Source organism: Pygoscelis adeliae, unplaced genomic scaffold (assembly GCF_000699105.1).
Source record: "Pygoscelis adeliae isolate BGI_AS28 unplaced genomic scaffold, ASM69910v1 Scaffold38, whole genome shotgun sequence".
Taxonomy (NCBI): domain Eukaryota; kingdom Metazoa; phylum Chordata; class Aves; order Sphenisciformes; family Spheniscidae; genus Pygoscelis; species Pygoscelis adeliae.
The window spans coordinates 9,775,216-9,803,154 of record NW_008825614.1 but is presented as its reverse complement, the minus strand read 5'-3'; the positions used below and the strand labels follow the sequence as shown (position 1 = coordinate 9,803,154).

Sequence of the window (27,939 nt, the reverse complement as noted above, 5' to 3'; positions counted from 1 at the left end):
GAAGTGGGAGAGACACAGCGAGCAGCTGTGCGCACGGGGCGGGGGGGGGAGGTGGCATTAGCACACCTTTTTAGCCTCAGGAAGCTCTGAACTGGCTCAGATTTACAACTCCACGCGAGGCACAAAAGCCAAAATCAAACCCAAAACCCAACCAACAAACTGAAAACACCAACCAACCAACAAAACCCGACACAAGTCCTCCCCAAATGGGGCAGCATGTCACAGCAGATGACACCTGAGAAGACCTGGTTTCACCCAGAGGCGTGCCAATGCCCATTCAACGCATATTTATGCATATGCTTATATAATGCATGGATGTATGTCCTATGTGGTCCTGCAAGGGGCAGAGTTTTTCTAAATTTCATGTTACTGGAGTGAGAAATGGAGGATCCCAGTAGCATCGCACATTACATTGGTGTGATGGGACTGACCAACTGGTGCTTGGTCTTGCCTGCTGCCACGAAAAATGTGCAGCTTCACTTTGCGGCCACAAGTTCGCCTGTCCCTTCCCCTCCCTGTCGGACAAGCAGACTACAGAAAGGTCCGGTGACGAGCACAGGCACGTGCCGGCGAGTCTGCGTCTAGATGTAAGCATTTGCCCGAGGACGTGCACGTGAGGACTCGCGGAAGCGCCGCTGCCCAGTTGTGCAGGCAGCGGAGGGCTTGTGTGGGCAGAGCAGGATGAGGGCAGGCACGTGTTTGGGCTGTGTGCAGGGTTTTTGTGCATGAGTGCATGTGCACGTGCGTGTGCATGGGCAGCTCGGACATGTCTCTGTGCTCACAAGGCTGCGTGCGCCTGTGACTGTGGGTTTGCACACTGGCACGTGCCCATCTGCGGCCCTCGGGGCAAGCACCCAGGTGGCGGGGGGGTGCGTGTCCAAGCATATGCATGCCGGTGTCACCGCAAGGCGCTGTACGTGTCTGGGCATCTCACCAGCCTGCGTTGTGTCCCCCCCCCAATGCCTTGCAGTCATTGCCTGCCCTCTGCCAGCGCAGAGGCTGCAGCCAGCCGAAGCAAGGCTGAGCTGCCCACGCTGCCGTCCTTCACTCCCTGCCGACAGGCTGTGCCGCCACCGGGCACTGGGCGGCCGTACAGCCCTGGCAAGGAGCCTGCAGGCTCCTGGGGCCACTGGGCGCAGGGAAGGCCGGGGACGGTGGGCTCCGCACGCCTGCGCTGGTGGCAGGGCTGCAACGCTGCAGCCAGTACGTGGCTTTGCGCACTCCCGGTCCTGCTAACCACCTCTCAGCCAAGGGAGAGGGCTTCTGGATTAGAAATACAGGTTTGTGAGGATGTGCCCTCTGCACCGACCTACCTGACTGCACCGGAGGACCGCCCTGTCTCCCTGGTTATTCACCACCTAGTCTTGCTGCCTTCTAGCCTCCAGGGATTTCTGTATTCACTTTTAGAGGTGTTGAATGTCACACACTGCAGCGCGACTATTTCATTAGTATTCCTGGCTGATGACTGCTGTGGGAGCTTTGACAAGCAGATTTTAAATCACGCACAAATTCTGTAACCAGGATAGAGGTGCCCCTTGCACCGATCTGCAAGCCAACTTTTTGCCCAGGATGGAGCAGCCGGCCTATCCTTGCTCCACTGGGAACCACCTGGGCTTGCAAAACGTGATGGGGAAAGCCTGCACGCCCCAGCGGGCCACTGTCTAACACTCCACAGAGCCTGTGTCGGGGCGCCTGTCTCTCCCGAACATGAAAGCTGCAAAAGAGACATGCCCGGTATCCAGAGGCTGCAATCCAATCCTGTGCCTGTAACTACAAAGGAGCTGAGCAGGACTCAGGGGCTGCTGCTGGAGCTGGCAAGGTGCTGCCTGCCCCCTTATACCATAAGGCAGTGACTCAAGCGGGACGGGCAGTAGGAGACACGGGGTTTAAGCTTATCACCCTGAGATCATTCAACCACTCGCCCCCCACCTCCCACGGGGGGTTTGCTTTACCCACCACAAAACACCGAAGGTGGAAACCCCTGCCAGCCTTCCCAGGGAGGGTGGGTGGGTGACAGGCTCCATCCAGGAGGGGTCAGCCCCAGGCTGTGTCGGTGGTGGAGATCTCTGCAGCAACAGCTTAATGCACAAACAGGTCAGTTTGGGGCACTCAGCGCCTCTGGATCCACCCAGAGCTTATTGCACCTACACAATACCTTGTTGTCACCAAATCGGCAATCTCTTCTTCTAAAACAATGTTTGGCAAGGCCCGGTTTTCTTAAAGTCATGCTGACTAGCGCAGGCTGTTTTCCTAACCTTTAAGTCTTTCCTGCAGTTGATCCAAGACTGAAGTCAGACTAGGTAGGATTGTTTGGTGTTTTTTGGTTTTTTTTTTTTTTAAGAGGGATTCCAGTCAGATCTGTTTGGACACCTTATGTTAGGAAAAGCTGGACCAGTGGAAATTCATTCTTCTGTCACCTTTCTGCACGTGATTGCTGACGGCACTATGCAACTGCTGAAAATGGCCTCTTTTCACAATGACTTTTCTGTTATTTCGGACTGTTCATTCTCTTAAAATGAAAACGGAAAATAAAAAAGTGGACCTGTGTTTTAATTTCTTTCAGTTTAACACTTCTCCCCCCCCCCCGCTTTTTTTTTTTCCTGTAGAAAAACAGAAAAGAGGGAAAATATAAAAAGGAAAAGGAAAGCTGAAAGCATTGCAAAAAGGAAAATTTTCTAAGGAGAAAACTTTTGCCAGAAATGTGAAAAAACAGAAAAAGTTCCTTTCTGAAATCTGTGGAATGGAAAGAGATATATATATATATTTAAATGCTCTTTCCTTCATTCTACAGCCACCTCTGCTTATTAACAGATGTTTTTAAATTTTCTTTCTCTTTTATAGATAAGTTGTAACTTGATCATTTCACCTCCTTGCTGTCCAGCATGGCTGTTTAGCTCTGCTCTGTGGCCAGAGCTGTGGATGTGGCGGTGGCCACGCGATGGGCACAGCAGCAGGCAACTCTTCTCAAGTTACCGCCATCACCGGCGAGCTCTGCGACCAAGCTCACGTGCTGTCACGAGCTGGGGATAGGTGCACGAGCCCCCAAATGAAAGGGAAGCCGCAATTCTTACTTTTGGCAATCTCCGCACTCGATCAGCCCGTTGGTCTCCTTGATAGCTGGCTCATACACAAAAACGGGGTACTCAGTGTCGCAGGGCTGCAAGGTGTCGTGCTTCTTGTGCTTGTGAGCTGCGATGGTAAGGAGACAAGGTGAGACACGAAGGGCAGAGGATCATACAGGAGCGGTCTGCACTGAGATGGAAGCACTTAAGACTAGCGACGTAGGTTGGAGCAGCAGCCCTGCGTGCCCCCCCCGACAGTGGCCAAGAGCAGGTGCCTACCAGAGAAGAAGGGGAAGGAGATGAGGAGATGCTGCAGAAAGCAGCCAGGCAGTGATCCCTGCTCCCACTAGGTGGTGTGGGAAAACCGGCCTATGTGACAAATGTGCCCAATATTCCCACTCACCTCCCCGAAGCAAGCCTGGACCCTACCCTGCCACAGCCGCAGCCAGCCGTGGGGCGGCAGCGGCGGCAGCACCCCAGGGACCCCCACGGCCAGTTACGCAGGGGCATTTGGGCACTGGTACCCCTGTGTTCAAAGGAGGGGAGTGGGGTGGGATGGGTGTCTACTGAACCAGCAGTGTCAATAAAGTCCCTCCTGCCTAACCCAGCCCTGGTTCACACTGATCTTTCCTGAGCCCTCTGACATTTCAGAGCGAGCCCACAGCAGGAAATTTGAGGGGTTGAATATGTGTTACGTAAAAAAAGAAAACACCACCAGCAAAGAGATCTGGCCTGGTACCATAGGGAAGCAGACGGCGGCTCTCGAGGACCAGCAGAGACCCAGCTAATGTGTGGTGCTGGCTCCTGGAGGGAGCCATCCACCGCAGAGGCAGGGAGCAGCTGCTCCGTCACTCATCAGTCACATTCTGTGGGACTCCCAAAGTAATTTGGGGATGAAGGGGAGCTGAACAGCCTTACTGAGCCTCCCTCGAGAGGCAAGGGCATCCTTTCTAGGAGTTCAGCAAAGTCTGCCTTGCCTGAAACTACCGCCTTGGGCCCTTCTGGCAATTATTTTCTGCAGTTGGAGGTAGCAAAGCCAGCTCCTGCCTCTGTAAGACACAGGGGAAAGTCGCCGATGGAAACGCGAGGCTTTGTTGCTAGGGGAGAAGTGGCTGCGGCTCAGCTAACAAGTATGAGAAATGGTTTCTACATCAGCTTTGGGTCTGAGCACAAAAGACTCACTCCACAGCCCTCCACCCACACAGCGGCTGCAGGCAGCCCTGCCGAGGGGGACAGACAGAGAAGAGAGTCCTTCTGATGTGGAGGATGACCAGCTTATCCCTTGCAGCAGCAGCACTGAAGATTTATAGAAAGATGTAGCAATTTGGGTTTTAATCAGTAAATGTAGTAAGTAAGAAGGCACCAGGAGGGTATTCATGATCCTGATGATGGGTAACTTGCATCACTGTAAAACCCTCACTGAGAGCTATGGTCTCCTCTCCCCTGACACTGCCGGAGCACACCAAAAGAGGCAGGCACCACCCTGTGGAGCTTGCTGTCTAAACAATGTGGATTACATGACAGAGAGAAAAGCTGGATGATTTTCTCTGATTTTTCTCTCCACCACGGCGATGCAGCGACTAAAAGCCAGGAGCTGCAGCCCACTCTCCCCTCTAATGCCTTCCCCAGGTGAATATGATGGGTACTCAAACACCTCCCTGCAGTCCAGAGTCCCCCATAGTTGTGCCTTGTGCTTTTCTTCTGAACTCTCTAAAAATGTCACTCACAAGGCAGCCTCCTACTTAAATCCTCCCAGACGGTGGGACCACCTTTCGGTATCATGGTTAGGTTCGTTTTGCACAGATCCAAAAGCACACAGGGCTTGTTTCAGCACGATGCCTTGTTCTGTATTCACCCTGGATTCACACTAAATTAATCAACTAAACTCATCGTTTCAGGGTCCGGCAGCAACTCTGCTGCCAGCCAGGAGCTGCCTGCCTGTGCTCTGTCACCATTTGCTGTCCCTCTGTGCAAAGCCCACACTGCAGAAACATGGAAAAGCCTCTCCCATTTTTTGCTAATGGAGAATGCCTCTGACTAGTGCCTGTCATGGGGACAAAAAGTCCTGAGGACATTCAGGATGAGCAGTAGAAGACCCTATTACTGAGGTGAAATTCAAAGGCTTAGACATTTCTGATGAAACACGCAGAATATCCCCATTTATGCTGAAAGGAGAGAAGCTGCAAACGCTTTCCAGCTCAGATCAGCTCCAGGGCTGGTAACCATATTCTGGCCAGTGAAGTCCCTGATGGACTAAAGGAGTGTGAGGAACAGAGTGGGAGCCCTTCCCTTCAGCCTTAATTCACTGTATTAGTGGCTGGGAAAACACCTCCAAACTCTGAAACGGGTGGCTAGACTACCGTAGTCTGAGCCAGGGACAGACCTTCTTAGGGACACGCTTGTGGCAAGACCACGAACCATCAAAGTCCCATTGCGTTACTCCTGGATTCGCAGCACTGAGTGACTGGGGCTGTCACCACAGCACAGCTGCTGGCGATGGACTGTGCTGGTTCTTGCTCAGAACAGCAGCTCTGATGACCACAAAGGTGACCTGATAAAGTTGGGGCACAACTGCTTGCAAGAATTTAGCGTATTGCTCATGTCAGGAGTGGCAAAGGGTCCTGACATAGCAGAGACTTCATCCAGGTCCTCATTTCCCCCCCGTCCCTGGCAAAGAATGACATTCTCCACTAGCTCCATCTTCCTGATGTAGTGTCATCAAAGCGGGTGGAGTTAAAACCATATAAAAAACAGTGGTGTGAAGGACGGGGTGCAGGGAGGGGGTGAATCAGACCATCGGCTTGGAAAATATGGGATGGAAGGAGATTTGAGGCCTCCCAGCCTCAGCCAGTGTTGAATCAGGGCCATTGTGCTGGACTCGGGCTTGGAGAACTGGGCCTCAAGGGGAAAGGCAACTGAAGAGACTGCGCGACCCACGCCCAGGATAAACCCGCACCCTCTGCCAGCGCTGATCAGCACAGCTTGCTGGCCTGACCCGCACACATGGGCAAGAGCTGTACCTCAGCTCTGAGCACAGGACCAGAGAGGCAACGCTTAAGCAGCAATCTTGGGCCAAACTGCGCCGTGGTGGCACTCACGGGAGCAGCCTGTGCATCTGGTGGTACGTGGTGGGAAGTGCACCGGCTTGAGTCCCTTCAGGGGCAGTGCAGTATGGGCTAAGTCACGAACAGAAGTTGCATTTCTGTTTGCAGTCTTTCATGAACATCTGCAATTTGACTTGCTCTGGGTTAACCTCATCACGTGCACCAAGCTGTATTTTTAAACCGTGCTAAATTGGCACAAGTCCCCTCCACAGATCATCTTAAATCAGTTTCTTGGCACAGGCTAAATGAAAAGAAGCCACTTTAAAAATCTCCTAACTTCTGCACAGAGACAAGACCTATGACAGAGATTACGCTTAAGCCTTCTGCCACTTAATTTGCTTGGAAGCAATGCAGCTGCAGCAGTATTAAGAAGTTCAGAGGAGCCCAGTAGCGTGTACATCATCAGCAAAATGCTCGGGCTGAGCCTCTGCATGCACATGCTGGACATCAAAACGTTATCAGCGCTCTGAGAGTCTGGTGGTCAGGGATTAGTAAACAGTCAGAGGAGCTGATAACAAATGGCAAACTTTATAGCAAAGAGTGAGTTAATTCCAGGCTGTCGTTGCTACCATCTGCACTTCCAGAAAGACTTTGTCAGACATTTGGCAACCAATCCTCCTGAGCAGCAAAGGCAGCCGCCGCGCCTTGTTATGAACTGTACAGCCCAGATTTGTGAAGTCTTTCCCACCAGCAGAAATCATGGATAACTGCACCCAAGTCAGTGGATTTACTCTGGGACACGTAAGACAAATCTGCCACTTAGTTACAAATACAAAACACAGAGTTCAATCAATTATCTTGTAAAATATCCTCTGTGTACATTACCATGCAGTCAAAAAGAAACTTTTCTGAGCTACAGAATTCTAGAAATAGTCCTTTCTAGGCTGCATGCCTTGGCTGGAAGTACTTTTGGCTTAATTAAAGGCTTTCAAACCTGTGGTGATGTCCATAAAAGCAGAAGCCCTTACAAACACAGAGAGGAATGAGATGCTGAGAGCAGTGAAAAATACGTGGAAGCAAACCACGACACACGTCTTCTCACCACCTCTGAAAAGCAGATTTGCATGATGAGTGCAGTCTGAATACATCATGCCCATATTCCAACGGCGAGTCTCGCCTTCCCGGAAAGCAAGAGAACTTGGGAAGCAGAAATAGGCTCAGTGCTGCAGAGCCAGAGGTGCACAGTCAGGCATTAGATCCCCGACCGTTAATTCCTCTGCACATATCCCTGAATAAATGTGTGCTCAATTTCTCTCTCACAAAATGTCTTCTTCTCTCCATACTTTTTGCATACACCAGCCTTGGCATGCAGTCAAGAAAATGTTAACATCTCTGGCAAAAATCTACAGCCCTTTCTTAACAACATGTGCAATCCATTTCTTCCAGCCCCAATAGTATTCTTCCACTCCGCTACTCCCCCCCCCAACATGGACACTCATTTTTTTCATCCGTAGTCACCCTCTCTTTCTCTTCCTCTTCTTCATACAGTAAGACACATTCCAACTGTCTCTATTTCTCTATCTCTGTCTCACACATACGTCTTGCTGGGCAGAGAGCAAATCGACGAATACAAGCTAGATATGGAAGCAGGGAGATACAAACACAGCCACAGTCTGGACTCCGTCTGGAGGGATTTCTAACTAGCCTGTAGGAGCGGACTTACGAGCTAGAGCATATACTTATCAGTTGAACTGCTTAAAAGTAATTCTGCATTATCCTGGAGCTGGGCTGGGATTCATCAGAAGGAGCTAAGCCATGGGGTGTGGAAAAGAAGACTTAAGTTGCCTCTTAATTGCTGAAGTCTATAAGACCTGTACAGTTTTTCCTGCAAGAAGGAAAAACCCGTGTTGGTCTTCAGTTTGGTGTGACGGCTGAAAAGAACAGGGCAGCTGGGAACCACAGTGCCTTAAGGACATGCCACGGTACACAGGCTACAGGCCCAACTATGCCATAGTAACGAGTGATGGTTTTGTCTGTGCTCGCAGTCACTGAGGAGGCTGGTGTGTTCCTTCTTTTATTGACTTCTCAGTGACAGACCTTCAATCACCAGCTCAGCCAGCTAAACGAGCAACAGCATCGCTTGCTGCTCTGCTGTGCAGGGCAATAGAGCCAGGCACTGCCTTGTCCCTGTCACACCCTTCTGCAAGTTCCCCATTGTCCAAAAGGTGGAAAAAAGTCTTTCCTAGCCTGGGATTTCTAGCTAAATCCTCCTCTTTTCGCTGCTACGTGGTTCTACTTACAGTGATGGAAGACAGCCTTGGCTGGAAAGGTCGCATGACACACAGAGACACACAGTGGAGATGGAGCCACGTGACAGTTTCACATGATGGCAGCACAGCGAAGAGATGAATTCGCACACAGCAGTCATGGAGGTGATGTGGGAGAGAGATGAAGAAAGCACAAAAGGAAATGACGATGAGCAGGGCAGCAGTGAGACCCCTCCTCCCTTTTTCTCACATCTCCTCAAGCAAAGACTAAATCAAACTGCAGCCATTTAGCATCCACAGCAGCTCCCTGCAGGAACACCAGGTCTGTCTGTCCTCCAGAAAGAGCAGTCCCTCCTGCACTGCCGCAAGTACTGCACTTGTTTATCTGACTCTTCCCCACTGATTTCTGCATGGGGCCACTCCCATTATCCTGATGTGTGTCAAGCAGCGGCCAGGGCCACACAGGGGATACCTGCAACTTCTACCGCCATCTCTGGCGATCCTTTTTGGAGGAGGCACGCGGGGCCTAACTAGTACCCAGACACCGGGCTCCTTCTCTGACTAGAAGGAAATTTTCCTTTCTAAAAATGACTGTTTCCCCATTATGCCAGCTGAGTTCTGCGCAGAAGACGCAGCCCCACAGTTAGCAGGGAAGGTACCACTGTCTCCACTAAAAGCGCCAGTAGTGCTGAATAATTAGTGCGGATGTAATAACGGCACCTACATGGCTGCGCAGAGCACTCCTCACCTTTCCCTTCGGGTCACCTCAGGGCCATTAACATCCCCCCTACCTGTGGGGTAGGGTTGGGACTGCAGAGACTCTCGGGATGTTTTTAGCAGGCAGCACTGCAACCGCAGGGCAGGTCACTGGATTTCAACCCAGACATACCCCTCTGCTGCACTCACCTGCTGTGCAATACCATGTGCCATCACCTTCTCTCTTCCAGAGAGGGTCCAGTGGGCAAGTGAAGACCCTCCATGTGTTACTGAACTACTTTACAGGTTTCTGGCTAGCCTCCTGGGACCCCTGCGAGGCTCCGGAGAGCCTGCTGCTCCAGCCATGCTCTGTCCCGTCCTGTAGGCCACCCTCAGGAAAGACTGGAAGGGAGTCTTTCCAACCGAAGGGCTTTGCAGCTGATGGTCTCTCTCATCTGACTGCACAGAGGGTGGGGGTCCTTGGAAAGAAGAGCCTCCCCCCACCCCAGCAGTTACCCTGAGGAAAGCGAGCGGCATGCTCTGAGCCGCACGCCCCTCACCCTGACCGCTCTGTGGCAGCCTGAAATGGGGGTGGGAGTGGGGGGAGACGGGGTGGTGGTGGGACCTGGAAGCTGGATTCCAGGGTCCATGGAGGGAGAGGTGGCGGGGCAGATGGTGGGCTCCTTGCATGAGGCTTCCCTGTACAGCTTCTTCTGCCACCAGCAGCTGTAACACTCGTGCTATGGGGCGGCTGGACTTTTGTGTACTCACCATCTGCCAAGTTGTCTGAGTGCCAGAAGCTACTCATGTTAAACTCCAAAAGGAAGCTGTCAAAAGAGCAAGAACAGAGGATGCTTTTTCAGCAGCCTGGAAGGATGCAGGTGTCAGGGAGATGGCCCTGTCGCCCAGCGAGTATCAGTTCTAAAATGTTTACTATGACTTTGCTGGCAGTGGAAGTCTGTGGGGTTTTTTTTAATTTTTTTTTTTTCTTTCCTCTCCACATGATGAGAGTGTAGCTCTCTATCATGGGATCTGTACTGTGGAATAACTGAATGGGCTTTTACCAGTGCATACTGTGCGGGGGCCTCGCCGGCGAACAGAAGACTGAGTTCAGCAGCCCCCGAGGCTGGGAAGGGATTCAGTCACCATGAGACCCACCTGAGGAGCAGGCACGGATGGCCAGCAGGGAGCCCGTACACTGGCTACACGGAGGTAGCTGCACATCACATTGACTTATTCTGAATTACCCTCAAGCCCTAGGAGCTGGATCTTTTCCACACCTTGTCTTTTGCACACCCAGCAAGCTGAGCAGCGGCACTTTCATCCTAATTTGAACTCCGATTCCCCCCAGCAGTTTGAGGCGAGCCTGAATCCGGAGCTTGATTCATGGCCTCCCCTCTCTCCTCCCTTGCTGTCACTCAGACCTGAGCTCCCTGGTTTCCTTCCTTCAGCCTTCGCCCCCCTGCGAAGCGAAGGTGTGCATTCGCTCATCACGGGCAGAGGAGACAGGCAAGAGGACTTCACATCAAGGATCTGCATTGGGCCCCGAGAGACCCGAGTCCTATTTCTGATGCTGCCACTATGTACTGAGTGACTTCAGGTAAATCCCAGACCCGCTCCGGGCCTCTGCCTCTCAAAATGGGAATAGTAATAGCTTTCTGTCTCCCAGGAGCAAGGCGCTGAGCTGAATGTCAGGAGGAGGCTGAGAGCAATGCCCTATGCAGGGGCCTCCGCTTGCAGCTTTCTCAGCTCTCGCCCCCGTTGGTCTGGGCCTCCCAAACACCCCCATCTTTTGGTACTCACATGAGGAAATCACTTATCAGCCATTTCACTGCAGCTAGAAAGGCATAAATTGGCTGGAGAACAAAAGAAGAAATGAGAAATACCATAAGGACCTGGTTAGAGAGTTTGTAATTGTTATGCAGGACCCCACGTTTCAGACCAATTCCCTCCACTGATCAGAGCTCTTGAAGACAGGCTGGAAATTCAAGGTCTGAGCATCACTGGAAAATGTTCAAAATACATCAAAAGCCAGCGGAGCTGCCTTGCTACTAATAATATCTTCTCACCCCCTCCCCGTCAGGGTCAGGGAGTTTATCACAAATGTGTGAAGGACTTTGAAGATGTAATTGCTTGATGATTTCTCTCCAGTATGGATGACCTTGAGAGCTCAGAGCAGAAGAGAAACACAGCTAAATGGGACACCGCCGGTTTAGGATGCTTTTATATTCTGATACCAAGTGGTGTTTCTGGGACAAGTGACAGCATTGCCCAGGATTTAGTATTATCTGCCATTGATTGATTATGCTTAACTGCGCTTTCATCCAGCTTTTCCTCAAGATGGCATGACTTCTATCATCTTCCTGCTTTTCAGCTACAAATTGGAAATCCAGCATTGTCCCAGGGACAATTCATCTGCAGAGGATCCTGCTGCTTCTTTTCTTCATGGTAACCATGTCTAATTTTCATCTCTCCCTCATAATCATGCCTGTATCCTCAAACCCAAAACAGATGCAGCAGTCACAGGACACAAGACAATGTTCCATTACTGCTAACTGACTTATCTTCAAGCAAAATAAGTCAGCAAATAGTAAAATGTATAGATGGTTGGGAATTTCACTGATTTTTCCTTTGAACGATGCATATGAAAAATGGACTTTTCTCGATTTCTTCCTTTTCGAGGGTTTTGCTAAGAGGGGAAAGGGAGAGATGAAGGCCAAATGCTCACTCTTTTATTCTCTTCCCAATTCACCTGGTTTTTGGCAGCTCGTATTTTGTGACATTTCTTTCAGTAATCAAAAGTCTCGAGGATATGATCAAGCAAGTATTTTCACTGCAATCACAATACTTTATCTATCCAGCTTCAGTGTAGCTATTGCCAAAACTGATATATTGTTAAAAATGTAACACATTATTAAAAAGTAATATTTTGTTGAAAATTCTTTTAGTGGAAAAAAATGACTGTGTCATGCCATAGGATGTACTTCCAGCACACCACACTTTAAAGTATCAAAAAAGCGATCATAACAGCAATAACCACATCCTTGTTTAGGGTTGCTTCAACCAGTTTGAAGTGGCCTGTCTTGAGCAATTACTTAGTTCTGCCTGTTCGAGGCCAGGTTAGGAAGGTAGAGTGGGATTAGATTATTAGCTTGTATCAGACTAAATATAATAATATAATATATTATAATAATAATCAGAGAGGTTGTATTTGGCTACTGGCAAAACTGTTCACTCTTATAGCTTGTTCCCTGGGCTATCAGCATTTCTCAGCAGCTTTAACCCCTCTCTCTGTTGCTCCAAGCCCACTCACGCTTCCCTGAGAGGCTGACAGCTTTCTCCCAGACGCTCTGCTCCCTGGACAGTGCAACTCTCCTTTTTGAGCTGCTGAGTAAAACCACGCCCTGTAAAAGCATTTCTGTTCATTTCAGCTGCAAGGTGGTTCTTCAGCTTTTAGGAGAAGCCTGGCATAGTCTAGTTCCTGTCCTCTCCCTGGTCCTTCTGATTTTCAGTGAGCTCCTGTATGCCAATAGAGAGCCAAATTGGAAACCACTGTCAGTGGCCATCACTGCCTCAGAAATCTGCCTTAGATGAGTTTGGATATTCCCACCACTTGAAAGAAAACAGCTACTAAGCTCTTTTGGGGACTGTGCTACATCAAGGTGTTGGAGACGTCCTAGGAGAAAGCCTCCACAGCCAAGCCCAGAGAGGGCTGTGTGCCGACAGATACGTACACTGAGCAGAGGCTGGGCACCGCTGTGGTGGTGGTAGGGTAGTTTGCACATTGCTTGATAATCATACATGGTCACCCTGCAATCAACACAAAACAAGGAAGCAGTCAAAAGCAAGCAATGCAACTGCCTACGGGACGCACACGTCAGCGTGCACGACTTTTTCTATAAAAGCTTCTGTATGTAAGAATTAAAGCAGTGGCCTGCTCACACGTATCTTTGCTGTTTGGTCAGTGCTGGATTTTGCCAAGGGAGAAATACAGGCCCCGGATTAATGTAACTGGGTCAGTACAGGAGGAAATACGTCCCTAGTTTCAGATGGTGAGTAAAGCAGGCTGTGAAGCAGGAGAATTATAATTGTATATCTACCTCAGGTCCCCCCAGTTCCTGTTTTCAAGCCACTGAAACTCTGAACTCTCTCGACATGGGCTGGGGGAGTAGAGTGAGACAAACAGAGGTAATTTTTAGGAGAGAGAGAAATGTGCTCAGCCAGCTGCAATGCCACATCTGGGGGGGCTCTCAGACAACTGCTCATAGAAAGGCCTTCCAAGTGGCAGGAGGAACTGAAGCACTTCACCCAAAATGCCAAGAACTGTTTCCCATAGCATCTTGCCCTGGAAAAGACACAGGAGCAGCTGCTTTCTGGCAAATGGAGATCAGGAGTTACTGTCTCTCTTGGTGCTTTGCAGCAGGTGAGAGAGCAGGAGATGAGGAGAAACAGGGTGTGTGGTGACTGGCTGAGCGAGTCAGGGGAGGGGGGCAGGTAGCTAAAGGAGCTCTTGCAGCCAAATAAGAGAGCCACGTGCACCAGCACGTGCATTTTCCCCTGCTCAGTGGTGCTGCTTATGGAGACCAATATGCTCTGACCCCCCACACCAGCTGAAGAAAGAGAAGTACAGCGCAGAGATCCCCCACTTACCGCCTGAACATGCCCATGTTTAGCAGCTGGGTCATTACTGAGCCATCCACTGCACCAAAAAATTTTCCAGTCTGCAAGCACAAGAAAGGAAAAAACCCAGAATAAACTGTCAACAGTAAAATTTCCAAATGCTTGATGACTCCAGCCAATCCAGTCTGCCTGGAGGCCTACTACACATAATGAGTGTTTTATAAGGAGGTAACACTAAGCTTTGTCCTTTGGCTGGCTGGAAAGCTTGAGGGAGGACTTCCCCCATCACCAGCTGGGCATCCTGCACCCTTCTTACCGTGCTTGGAAATGATTTAGCCCACGTAAGTCCCTGCAGCTTGTGACAGAAAAAGGCGGTCTCTCAAGCTGCAGAGACCCAGGCACGTTGATTCACTGGGAGCCTGGGCTCTCCTGTGGGTTTTTGTGAATCCATGTTCTCTGGATCTGAACGCCTGAGTCTCTTCTGCTTGAGCATCTCTGCTAGCCTGTGGCCGCAGTGGCTTTGGAAACCTCTGCTCTCCTGCTGCCCTAGGCAAACTAACTCACCATGCGTAAGTGCGCCGTACACATTTATTTAGGTAGCGAACACAGTTTTACAACTCACTGCTGTGCAAGTTCTGAGCAGGCAGTAACCCAAACAATGCAACGCACACCGACCCATCCCTTTATCTTACACACTACGCACTGGCACGGCCAGAGCTATGCCAGCACAGACTCCACCCTAGCAAAAGTTGCATTTGGAGGGGCAACAACCCTCAAATCCCGCTTGCATGCCTGTACTAAAAGTGGAGCTCGTGGCCCTCTGGTCCCATTTATGTTTTGGAGTCAATAACCTCAAATACAGTCCCAACCCCAAATCCAGGAACCACTGCTCGAAAGACTTCTTCAACCAAACAACAGTTCTGGCTTTCCTGATTACTAAACCATGACAAATCTATTGCAAAAATGCTTTGAATCTGCCAAGTCCACCGCTTTGTTTGCAAGCAAGTAAACAAAATACTCGTAAATAATAAAAACGTGATATGAGCTGTCCTCCATCTATTTTCCTGGCTCATGGGTCTTGACACAGTAAATAGCTCCCATATGTTATGGAACCATTCATGCACTTTGGGGGGGCAATTTACTTTTCCACTGATAGGCTAGCAGTCGTTTAGCACGTATTAGCAGATGACAGATTACTTCATTTATTTCAGTGGGGCATTTCCACTAAAAAAAAAACCCCTTAGGCAGATTTACCTAACATCATATGGTAATCATCTAACAGTAGTGTTACATGGTTATGAGCCTCTTCCCAACAGGCTTTAGAGGCCTGTTTCACTGTATAAATCAATACATAACATCAACTCCCCTTCGAGCATTTAGGCTGTAATCGTCTCAGACATAGTCAAATGTGTCTGAGCAAGTGCTAACTTTTTTCACCTCCCTTGCTCTTTCAATTTGATTAGGGTGGTGAGGAGGCCAGCTGCTTCCATTTAATACCAGTCTGCAGCCCCAGCAGGAGCCAGAGCAGTGGAATTTAATGCAGTGCAAGCTGCAGCCGGTGTGGCAAGGGCAGAGGGCCACTGCAGGACTGTAAATGCCCCCCCTCCAGAGATGCTGATTTCTTACCAAATTTCTCCAGGTAGGACGTGGTTCCTATAGGTACAAGTATGAGGAACTGTTAGTGTAATTGAGAGTAAGGTCTAGGGAATGTGTTCAGAAAAGCATCAGCAAACTGGCCTTTAACACTGAATCAGACCTTCAAAGCTCGGTGCTGCTTTAGGTACCCTGTGCGGGTAGTTACACAGGAAAGCATCACTTGGCAGAAACTGAAGTGGTCCTGTACTGAAGTGACGTTTTGCAAAGCAGCTCTCAGTACAACCTGCTTCCTCCAGTGACTGGCTGCTGCTCTCCCAGACATCCCTCTGCTGTGTTTCTCCCAACTCCCAGCTCTGTGCAGGTTTCCACAGAGGTTCACAGCACAAAGCATTGCCTCTGACATCCTGCGTGACACATCCCCCCCTGCAGCTGAAAGCGTACAAGTACGTATGCAGGCTATGCACAGGGAAGAGATGCATCCTGGAGCCTGCATATGGCTCGCAAGGTACACCACTGCTCACAGACGTACATGTGTCCATGCTTTGCTGGCTCGTTGAGCAATTTGTACTTTTGGTACACACAAAAGCTGTAGACAGACGGGATCTGCCAAATGGGCCAGGCTTTGCGTGAGCAGGCAGCCTCATCGCTGCGTTACTTCTCCACAAGCTCTGCCCAGCCCTGGTGGGATCTTGGCCTTTTAGCTGCCACCCTGCACCCTGTCCCTGGAGTTCCGCCTGGGCAGAGCTTGCAGATATACCCTGCGAGATGCCTCAGGGAGAAGGCAGCAGTCCTAGAGAAGGAGGTTTAGCAAACGAGGGGACATCTGGATGCAGCAGGCGGAGGGAGATCCAGACCTGTGATCCACAGATGTGCCTCTGGCTGGCAGCAAAAGGCAGCTAAAAACTCAGGGGTGGTCGTGGGGCCACGACTGCAAACATCGGCAGAAACATAGCATCATAGCACAGAGCAGCCCTCGCTGCAGCACAGTCTGGGCCTGCCACTTACTTTCCCTTCCTCCCCTGCCCTAGATAGCCTGGTCCTCTCCCTCACCCACTCCCTTCTCCTGGCTCTGTCTATTAACTCTTTGCTCCCTTGCGATGAGTCTGGATGGGGGGGATTAGCCCGAATTAAGAGATTATCCATTCTTCCCCAAGTAATCCTGCAGGGAGCTTCCAGTGTGTCACTCATTCAAATCCTGAGTCCCTCTTTCTTCCACGGTGGCTTCTGGCTGCCAGTAAGCTTCCTGCCGCCTTCAGGCAGAGATTATTAGAGCCGATGCCCGATCCTGATCCTCCATCCCAAGGGCAGAGGGGAGCAGAGCCTGAGCCAGGCTGTCCTCACCCCGTTCATGTGTGAAGCCACTCTGGTGCAGTCACCCAGGGAAGGAGGTGAGAGCATCAGGCAGTCCCAGGCAGGCAGCAGGCAGCCCTGGGCAGGCAGCAGGCTGAGTGCACTGTAAAGCACGGCAGCCCCAAGGGAGCGAGCAGAGAGACAGAGCAAACCATCTCAGAGCCCCTGGAGCAGGTCTCCAGCGCCAGCTGCTCACCCGGGGGCTATAAGGACACGGGCACTTTGGTACCTCTCCGCTATTCTTAGCTTGCACTTTGCCCTGGGAAGCAGGCGTTTTGGACATGAAAGCTCCTCGTCTGCCTTCCTTGGGGAAGCAGGGATGTGTGTGGGGCCCTGCTTGTGCTGGAGCCGCCACAGCCTGTGCAGCTCAACGGGGCAGATGGCTCACCTGTGCACCCTGGCTCCTTTGGCATCCAACTAGCTCCCTCCCATCCCAGCTGGTGGGGCAGAACAGGTGGCTTGTGGCAGGCTGCCCTTCTCCCCACCGCTGGGCTGAAACGCTGACCCAGGCAGCTGAGCCACTCTTGCTGGTCCTGGTGTCAGGTATGTGGCAGGGAGGGAGGGCAGCAAACTAGCTGACTTCTCCAGAAAGGCAAAAACCCCCCAAAAATCCAGGTACAGGATCTTTTCTTGCATTATGTTAAAGGATGCACTGAGGGAAGAGTGTGGGATGGGGCAGGGAGGGCCACAGAGCAGCAAGTGATCCCATGCAGCAACACCCAAGTGGCAAGGCTATGAAACCCAGGGTATTGATTTAATGCTGCTGCTGTTTTGAATTCCCTGTAGGGTTTAACAGTGTGGACACTCACGGTGCCACTGGGAAATAAAAGCAGTAACTGGAACAAGATAAAGAAATCAGAAGAAAAGTAGTGGTGAACTCTCCGAGGTCAGGGGAAGTAACAGCTGGGGAGAGATGACAGCTCTGGTGCCTGCCAAAATGCCTGATCTTGGAGGCACGTGGATAATGTTTATAATTTACCCAAATTCACTATAATGCCATGTTTCTGCTAGTCAGATCTTTCAGAGACGAGCTTTTTGAAAAACATTTTCCATAAGATGCAGGAAAAATACAGAGCTAGAACTCAGGAGGGTGGTGCTGAGGATGAACAGTAGACATGGTACGTAAAGGGTGTAGTTGCCTTTTTCTACGGACACATGCCATAGGACTCAGTAAAGCACCTTTCAAAATGCTGTGGGGGTCAGAGGCAGATAGCGATTCCTAAGATTACCAGCCCATTCTGAACATACTCTGGCCTCCCGGAGTAGGGAGCCAATACAACTTTACAGCATTTTCCTCCCTTATTTTTCAGGTTTTCTTTGGTACACCAAGTCACTGAAGGGGCCCTTTTGCTGGAATATTCAGTGTGGCAGGTGAAGAGTTTGGTTATTCCCTGCGCTATGCCCCCCTTGATATCTGTCTGTATCACCCCCTGGTGCCACTGTGTTGCTGATTCATTTTGCTTTGTGAGTCTCAACAGTTCTCATTTTGGCCTCTGAACTTGCTGTGTAGTGCCTGTAGAATTCATGATCTCACCTTTTTCTTTTGCCAGCCTGTTCTGAATATGCTAACCAACACAAGTCCAGATGGGAAACTATGGGACTCATATCGCTGACGTATTCCATCTAAAAATCCATCTAAAAATTCCTCTTCTTTCTTTTATGTCCCAGCTACTTCGAGCTCAATGACACTACTTCATGCTTCACTCTTTAACCAGAACTTCTTTAACAGCCTTTTGTAAGGGACACTCTTCAATGTTTTTAGACAAACTGCAATACAGTAGGTCATCCATTCTCCCTTTTCTCCCGATTTGCTGATTTCAAAGAACTATTCCTTTACAGAAGCTGTGCTGCTTGTCCCAATCACATCCATTGAGTGTTCTGTTACTTTATTTTTAATTTCCATTTCAACCTGTTTGTCACATCTTGAAGAAAGTAATTTCTGGGATCAGATCTACTGCCTTTTGGAAATAGGACAACAGTATTTGTTACTGTATATGTATATGTACCGCATACTCCAGTACTACAGCAATTTTAATGAAACTCCACACTTCTGTCAGTAACAAAACCGCTTCATTTTCCATTTCTTCTATAAGCCCACTCTTGCTATTGACTTATTGCTTTGTAGTTTGTGAGACTGTTCCAACACGTCACTTTCTGGCATCCAAATCTGTGGCCTTTTATTATTTTGAAACCCTGCTCTGTGGTGAATTTACCAGAGAGCAGAAAAGTATAGCTAAACCATGTAGGGGCTGGTAGTGTTGACTTTACCCAGGCTGCACAGGATGTCACATCACAAAGTGTGCCCCTTCAGCTCCCTAGAAATGGTCGTGGAGGTGCTGGAAGCAGGAGGAAAGGAAGCAACTTTTGTTGCTTATATTTTTATTAATATTCTGCATCTTTCTCCTTACTCCCTTCACTTCTGCTTTTATTTCCTGGTAGCACCATGACTATCAACACAGTAAATCCTCCGGTTCTTCAGGTGTGCTCCTGTTTCCAATCTGCTTAAATGACTTTGTCTTCCTTTTTGCCTTTGGCATTTTGCTCTTACCATCCCATCAGTTTCCTTTCCCGAAGAATGCCTGCTTTGACTTCATCGGTTCCCTTCCGTTCTGTTCCCTTCCCTTCCCTTCCCTTCCCTTCCCTTCCCTTCCCTTCCCTTCCCGAGTCAGGGCATGCCTGCCTTCTGGGACTGTCTCAAATCATCTTTCAGTAGCATCTGCGCCGAGGGAAAGGAGTCTAATTTCCTCACTTGTGAGAAAAAGATATTTTGACTAGTTCCTTTCTTACCTAGGATGTGCTGTCACTCTGCCGGGAGGCTTCCCCCTCACCGCACAGCTGAATGTAATTATACAGCAGCCACCCTTATTACACAATTGAACTTCATTTGTTTTAACCAGCTCTGGTGGGTTATTTAGGAACAAGCCAAGCACACTCTCCTCCTCCTCTTACGCTCTCTTACCTCTGCAGGTCTTTTGGAAATGAGTATAAAGCCGTTATTATCAATGAGGAAGCAATTCAGAATCTGCAGAGATGAAAGAGAAGCAACGTTAAAGACAGCTTTTTCCGTGGTTGTCTGGGACGTACCGCTGTGTGCAGGATGGAGCGGTGTGGGCTTGTGCTTACGGCAACAGCCTCGGCATTTCCATGCCTAGCCCCATGGCTCAGCTACCACGGGTTTTACACAATTGACTTCTCCCTCTCTGCCTCCATTTTGAGGTATTTACTTTGTGAGCTGTCTGTGACAGAGATTGTCTCTCGCCAGGGCTGCGTGCAGGCCTAGCAGGCTCTGAGCCACATTTCAGAAGACAAGGCATCCTGCAGGAAGCGACAGGATATTTGGAGAGCACTTCTCTTTAATAAAATGGTATCTAATGCTTTCCACCTTCAGGTTTCAGAGTTTTATAACCACTCATGAAATAACCCTCTCCTCACCGCTGAGTATCATCAGTGCTGGTCTTATTTTTATTTTGCAGAGCAGGAAATGGAGGCACAGAGTTTAGATGAAAACCTTTAGGTCTCACAGGGAAAAACTAGGGTGCAGAGGAAATCCTACATGAACATAGGAGGAAAATTCTCTGGTGATCCCACTCTCCAGGGCAGAGGGGCTCCTGTCCCAAATATGCCTGAGACCAAGGTTGAAGCAGTGGTGTAAATGCAAAGAGGGGTGTCCAGCACGCATGTCATGCTGACAGCCACTCTCTTTGGCAGACCTGGGATGCCAGTGAGACAACCTTAGAGGAGATGGACTCTCCTTAGAGTCACTGGCTGGAATCCCCATGCCCCTGACCGGGCTCAGCTGACATCTCAAAGCTGAGGGGAAGACCTAAACTGCAGGTTTGTCTCAACAGCATGAGGTCCTGCCCCAGCTGTGCAACCTCTTGTGAGGAGACGACGGGCTCCTTTTTTGGGGAGACAGAGATCTCCACAGAGCAGGTAGTCAATCACACCCATCACAGGTACAGAGAAGAAATCTGGGCAACTTACATCATCCTGACAGCTTAGTGGACAGGCACCGTCCAAGGCACTGCACTGGAAAGGAAAAGCAGGGCATTAACCGTGGCATGATCTCGTCTTACAGTCTCCCCCTTGGGACTGTTGAGCTAAAGGTCTCCATACCACCACCTCATAAAGCTCTGCAATTTCGCTGGCGCTTCCACCAAGACAAGCTCTACAGCGTGCACCGGCACCACCCCACTCAGTGGCTCTGCGTACTCCCCACCTCTCTGAGCAACGTCCCCTTTGCTGAGGGCTCTGATCCTGCACCTACCCCCCTGATACACTTCCAGCAGTACCTATGCACTTTAAACAGAGACTCGTTAACGAAGGGGCCAGCATCAAGCTCTCTGGCTGCGAAAGCAAAGGTTATTGTGCACTGGTGAGAAACCAGCATGCATTTCAGCATCTGCTAGTATCTGGACTAAACACATGGCATGGTATTTTAGATCAGGGATTCTTCTCAGGCAGGGATTTTTTTGTTGTCGTTGCTGTTGGTTTCTTTATTCTCCAGACAGCTAATGATAAAATAGGATGTGAATGGTGCTCGTGTAACCCAAGGCACCATCCATTTGTTTCATTTAGGATTTCTGTGTACCGGACTTGACATGTGTTTCACAACACTGAACTGGGTGGGGACATGAGGGGTTAAGTGGTGAGTAACAAAGCCCTTCAGGTACTTATTGATTTCATAATTGTTCCGAGTTTGCCTTGGCTGTGTGTGTCTGTCTCTTTGTGTTACTTTTTAACGCTATTTTATTTAGCAGCGGAGGGAAGAAAGCTGACATGGTGTTGCCACTTCTGTACATGGGGTCCCCTTCTTGCCAGAGGTTTTCTGGGGTCAGGGAAGGACACTGACGTGTCGCGTAGCCCATCTGCTCTCAGCCAGCTGCCCTTTATTTCCGCAAAACCCTTATACATAAACCCCAGCCCCCTTTCTGGATGATTCTTAGTAATAAGAGGTGAATTTGCCATTTCAAACCACAATAAGACCATTACTTTCAGTTAGAATTTGTTTCTCTTCTTGAGTTTTGCAGAACAAAACCAATAGTTTCAGGTTTCCAGCCCTCTGCTCAACTTCAGGGGAGGCTCAGAGATGCCTGATTTTGTTTCAAGCCCTGTGGATTTGCAATATTGCGTGCTCGTGCTCAAATCCTGACTGGCTTTTTGAGGCTCTAGGGATGATGGTTTAAAAACATCCCTTTACCCACAGCTGCAAGCATCGTCTTACTCTTGCCTCACCACAAAACAGCATTGAGTTGTTTTGTCTCCCTGGACATACGCATAGAGGTGGCCCTGTACTTCATCCCTGGTGAGTTCCTTCCTTTGTTCAGTGGAGAAATATGGGCACAACAAACCACTGTTATGGCCTTGGGGGATAACAAATACAGAGCCCAGAGCTCAGAAATCAGAACAGAAACCCAGGTGAACCAGAGTGGTTTCCCACAAGAAGGGCCCGTGTCTCACAGCATCTTCCTCAGCAGTGTGAGGACCGAGTCTCGCCGCCGCTGCTCTTCCAGACCTGGAGAAGCTCCAGCAGTGCCTGGTGCTGGGCTGGCCACGCAGCAGCAGGACCATGGTGAGGAGCCTGATCTGAGACCACTGGCAGCTTGCAGGGAGCCCCTGGCGGGGGGGGCAAAGCTGAACCTGAGCTCCCTGGTTGCTCTGAGACCACATCTACTGCCTTATGGGCACAGCTCCCTCCTCAGAGAGCAGCCTACGTCACAGCATCCTCCTGCTGTTGGTCAGGTCTCTGAAATGCTGCGCTGCGACCCAGAGCACTTTCAGCTTTGCCAAAGACACTTAATTACTGCAAAGACAAACACAGCCTACGACAGGCTTGGACCGTCTCCAGTGACTACAGACAAGGGACAGTGCCTATAAAATGCTGGCACACAAACGACACAATTATGAAGCCGAGCTGCGGCGAGGCACGCTGGGATGCCTCCCCGTCCCCAGCTTTTGTCTACTTACATCACTGTCATTGGGCTGGGAGACGGGAGGCACAGTGTGGACATCCAGAGCGGCACAGCATGCGGTGAAGTGAGAGAGAGAGAGAAAATGAAATCTGTTAGTCACTCCTCTGTCAAACAGCGGTCACATCCTGGGAAACCATACGCAGGCTTTTGTCATACCAGCACTTACCGGGGCTGCGGCATGCAGGCACTTGGCACACAGGCCTCCTTTCAGCTTCTTTAATAAGCCCTCCTGGTTTCACTTAATGCCCATGTGATAACTTGCCATACCCAGGCAGTGATAACTGCCTGGGTATGGCCCTCAGGAGACTTTTTAAAATGAAGCTCTCTGCTGATGCTTCAGGATGTGCTCACGTGCTTTGCAGAAGTCTTTTTAGCTCAGGTTAGGTTTACATGATCTCCCACCTGCGAGGATGCTCCTGTCACCGCGGTCAACTCTGGACTTTTCTGTTCCCCACGTGTGGTCGCTCCCGGTGAGCAGCCTCCCGCCCTCCTATCTTCCCTGTCATCCCCGTCTGATGACAGTTCCCTCTCCTGACAGCAGAGTCAGTTCTGCTGTGTGCTGCTTCAGTCCCATCAGTCTCACCCCTCCAGCATACCTCCCCGAGAGCAAAGCCTGGGGGGAAAGCCCCTGGGTGGTAAGGGAAAGGTGTTTCACTTTTCCTGCCTCTCAGACCAGGGGGCTGTTTTAATTATTCCACTTCTCTCAGTCCAGCAAGAGTGTCCAAAATTAGGACAATACTGAAAGCTTATCCCTGGAGCAAATAATTTTTATTTTGGTGAGGTGGTAGCATTTTGTTACGATTATCAAGATGATAAGAGAGGGCAGTAGACTTTTTTTCCGTGTGCCCAAAATTACAGATTTCCATGAGGTTTCTGAAAGGCTGAATGAGCACAAAACGTATTTCCACAATTAAATGTGTCATATGCAGCAGAGCTGATGCCAGGCCAGGATGCTGACACCGTCAACACGGCATTTGTGGAACAGACTCATGGATCACACGGCATTAGTGCTGTCAAAGGATTACAGAAATGTGTGACTTCAAACTTACCTACTTCATAAATATTTTAATATGAATTTCACAAAAGCCCTCATCAAAATGCCATCGTATGTGATGTAACACAGCACTGACCTAGCTGATGAAGAACATTAAATTGTCTCTCTGCACGATCGCTGATGCTCCTACCTGTTGCATGGCCATCCAAAACTTGCGTTGGAGCAACTCCAGCTTAATTTGCACACCCACCGCTATGGGAAACAAAAAAGGGGGAGGATGGAAAGAGGAATGTGCAAGAGAGAGAAAGACAAACACAAGTTAGGAAAGGAGGGGTAAATATTCACCCAAAGTGATGGGATGGAAATCCCAATTGCAACCCGCTTCCAAGTGTGAATGATAAGCATCGGGGGATCAGCGCTGAGCCAGACTGCCAAGTGAGAGTCAGAGGTTTAACACGGTAGAGGAAAAGGGGACGCTGACTGCTGTACCGAGGCACTGACACCTCCCTCCCACTAAACACTACAGAGCTACAACAAATTAACAACAACAAATCCCACCAAAAAAACCCAGGAGAGCGAGCACGTGAGCTTTCACTTTTGCCTTTTGTAGATTTGCCTGGCCAGAACGGATGTTTCTGATCACCCCAGCCTCAACTCCGGCACACACAGCATCAATCAGAAATAAAGTAGGCCAGTGTGAGGGAGGGATTAATTTGAAAACTCACCTGTCTCAAGGGGAGACCACAGTGATTTAGATTGCTCCTAAGCCACTACGAAAGCACAAAAATATGAGTGCCACTTGACAGAAAAGTGTCCATTAGAAGTAGTGCTTCGTTACCCGGTCCCAGCCTAGTGCACGCTCTGCTAAGCAAAAGTGTGTGTGTGTGTTTCTTAATGAAGTGCGTCCTAATTTCTTGGCTTAATTTCTCTTCTATTCCCAGCAACATGTTCCTGAAGTAAGGCATAGCTCCACAGGAGAAGAAATGGTGCAGGGTCTCCCCGACAGAATAACCTAAACCTCCCCGGGTAGGTTGCCTACAAGCACACGTAATAACCAGCACAGTCATGCGCAGCCTGGCATGGTGATGGGGAACAACAGGGCTGTGTCTCAACTAGTTGGATCCAAGAGCTCTACAGGAATTACAGCCTCAAGCAGGACCTTGAATTAGAATATAAAGTGCAAGTGAAGGAGAAAAAGAACTACAGAGAAGGAGAGTTTGAGCCCTTTTTTCACAACTAATATCGGGCGGATGAAGTGTTGCTGTTTCTACAGATTTCCTCTGAATTAGCAGGAGCTTCAAAGGGGGGAACAGATCCTTTAAATCTGAATCATGCTGTGTGGGTGCTTTTAAGTTAACAGTATGATCTGATGCTCTAATTCAGATGGGTATGAATTAAAACCAGAGTATGCAATAGTATATTTTCTTGCAGCATGTACAGAGACCCTGGCACCTGGCATCAGTTCTGCCTTTTATGCCAGCGTCGGTATCCTTCTCGTCGCATTCCTATTGCTGGTACATCTCACAAAATCCCATTCACAGGCACGTTTCTTATCCAGCTCTCCCTGCCATAGACTGAATCTGACTGCCTGTACGTGGGGGAAAGAAATGATTTTGTAGACCTGCCTTGCCCTAAGCCTCACAGAGCACAAACCAGATAAGACAAAGAATGCAAACAAAGAACGAAGGACGGGGCTGAGTCCCTCCCGGGTGAAGATTCATCAGCTTCAGCGGGGCTATCGCAGGCTGGTTTGGCTTGGTGCCCTCGCTGACAAACTGGCAGTGCATGACAGAAGGCAAACGGTGCTGTTGCTGCTGAGTCCGATGAGGCCCACGCATCCGATTTGGTATGTAGCTTTAAATAAATTCATTGTTATCCTTTAAAACCATCTCAAGAAAGAGCTATTCCCCTATCACAGCAGATCACATCAATGGGACTGAACATTACCCAGGACATGCAGTTTTTATGAGACTTGAAGAGGAGCTGATACCTACATAACTAACCTTGCAATGCAGACTTACTCAGTGGCTCATGCTTTTGCCAGCGGGAACATCTATCCTCAAATTGTTCTTCAAAGGGAGCTTTGCCCCTAGTTGTGAATCCTTGCCTCTGCCCAGGAGGCATGAGTAGCATGTACCGAACTTGGACAGAGTTGCCTGCAACATGAGGAAGGAGAGTACCTAGGGGCTTGCACTGGCGGCCGGTGGCAGGGACAGAAAGCAGACCCTCCCAGTTCTCTCCTTCCTCTTTCCACATTGCTCACAGCCATGTCTAACCCGTCTGTGCATCTGTCAGCAAGCCTTGTCCTTTGGATGCAATCTTTGCAGCCCTAACCTCTCTGTAGGGCTTGCACTTACTCATCTTCTCTGCACGAGTCCTTTCTCTCCTTCCCAGCACTCCAGCACACATTTCCAGCTATTCCCCACGGGGTTGTGGTGAGCACCACTCTCCTCACATCACAGCACAGTCTGAAGAGGTCATTGAAAGCAAAGCTGGGGGCTATTCTGCCTTGCAGCCAGGTTTGTCTGTTTGGATGGTCCCCATCACAGGGAACCATACTAGAGGGATTGCTCCATGCTCCTGCCTGGCAGCACCACTCCTCACCAGTTGGGGCGGATTGGCAGCTCCTGGCAAGAACTGTGAGAAACTTCCACGCATTCAGGTGACCTGAGGAAGATGTGTGAGCTGAGGAGAAACAGGCCACAAACACCGTCCCAGTGCTAGCAACAAGTAGTTGCCCAGGTGCCTTTAGGCTGTTGTTGAGGCTGGGTAAAAAGGAGGAAAGCAGTGAATTCAGTCTAAGGTAAGGATGATGGTACAGCTCAGGTGAGAGGGAGAAAACTGGAATAACTCCTCCCTCTGCTTGCTCCAAAGTATAACTGATCGTAATCAGCCTTTTTGCTCTGGTGTCAAAGAGCATGCTGCAGGAGCGGGAAGATCTGAGGTCCATGAAATAAGTGGCCCTGGTGTGCAGCACAGCAACAACCGTAGAGTCCTCGCAGAGACCATGGCTAATAGTTTTATTCCTACTAATGTGCAAATAACCTGTGCAACTGTACCTTCCCAGCAATGAAATAAAACACGAGGACAAGCAATGCTGCACACTTTGCCTAGTTAAATGTTGCTTCACCGTGTCAACAGGCTACCCAGACCTGTGTACGACTTCCACCAGCAGGCACCCTGCCTGCCTGCCTGCAAACCCAGGAGGCGCCCGCTGCATGACTGCAGCTTGCTTTCTCTGGAATCGCGTGCTGCCGTTCACCGTGGAGATAAGAGCCTTCCCCTCCACCTGTTCATCTCTCCGTTGAGCATGTCTGCCCCATTGACTCATCTCTGCTTGTCTCTCTTTCTGTCTGCCTTCCCTGGCTTCTTTTTTTGATTATCCATATGCTGTTCTCACAAGGAGCTTTCCCCAAGATTTAATTCTCTGGCCTGCTGCATGACAAAAAGGCATAACAAAGAGTTGCAAGATTGCATCCTGTAGACTGCTCAGCAAGACATACCTTCCCATTCAAAACCTGTTTTCATGGCAGCCAGTCCAATGGTTAAATAAAACCCGTGACTCCAATGAGAGAAGGTGCCAGAGCAGCAGGGCAGCCCTGGCTGTACTGTCCATTTGCATTCCTTATTTCTGAAATGTTTCCATTTTCCCTCTCGACCCAGCAGCAGAGCTGCCCCACTCAAAATTTTACTTGAAGTCCACTAAAAATTTTACTTAAAAAATAACTTCCAGGCAAGTTAAAAAGAACAGAAAGCCCAAACCAAGGGCAGCCTGCTTATTCTACTGGACCTGACAGAAGAGGCAGTTCAAGTGGACCAGCTCAACAGTAATTCTTGCAGATGTGGCTACCGAGGTCCTCAGCAAGCTGGAAGAAAGCAAGCGAGGGGTCTGACTTTGGGGGGGGCAGGCTGCAGGAGCCCACGGGAGAGCACAGAGGGAAGCCTGACAGAGGCAGTGGTTTGGATTTGGGTGCTTACCGCACTCCTGTACCAGCAGGCTATGTGGGGAGGGCAGGGGATGCCTCTGCCATGGCGTGGGTGTAACTGCACCCAACACTTCTGCTGGACGTACGGGCTGAGCGCGCTCACCCCGCCACACACCAAATCCAAGGGAGCGAACCATGAGTGCAAACGCTCCTTTCCTTCACCCATTCCCCTTGTCCCAACTACCCCTACCAGCACTCCTCAAGTTTTCCCCGAATCCCCAAGGAAGCAGACACTGGGTTGTGCTGCATCCAAGCAGGGAAGCGTTACAGCAGCCCGTGTGCTCAGCTGCTGCGGATACCCGCCGTGGCCGGGCAGGATGCGGCCAGCCCGCCCTGGGCACCCCTCAGGTTA

General features: G+C 49.9%; 1 protein-coding gene across 1 annotated transcript in view; it reads right to left on the bottom strand.

The window, feature by feature from the left end:
• The window catches only part of CACNA2D4 (calcium channel, voltage-dependent, alpha 2/delta subunit 4), a 125,976-nt gene that overhangs the window by 1,845 nt on the left and 96,192 nt on the right, over positions 1-27,939 (bottom strand). The window contains exons 27-35 of the mRNA XM_009333026.1: positions 23,792-23,853; positions 20,620-20,664; positions 19,595-19,657; positions 13,720-13,790; positions 12,804-12,879; positions 10,873-10,925; positions 9,841-9,896; positions 8,407-8,427; positions 3,072-3,189 (exon numbers count right to left, since the gene is read on the bottom strand). Coding sequence (XP_009331301.1) covers positions 3,072-3,189; positions 8,407-8,427; positions 9,841-9,896; positions 10,873-10,925; positions 12,804-12,879; positions 13,720-13,790; positions 19,595-19,657; positions 20,620-20,664; positions 23,792-23,853 — 565 coding nt within the window. The remainder of the gene's footprint in view (positions 1-3,071; positions 3,190-8,406; positions 8,428-9,840; positions 9,897-10,872; positions 10,926-12,803; positions 12,880-13,719; positions 13,791-19,594; positions 19,658-20,619; positions 20,665-23,791; positions 23,854-27,939) is intronic.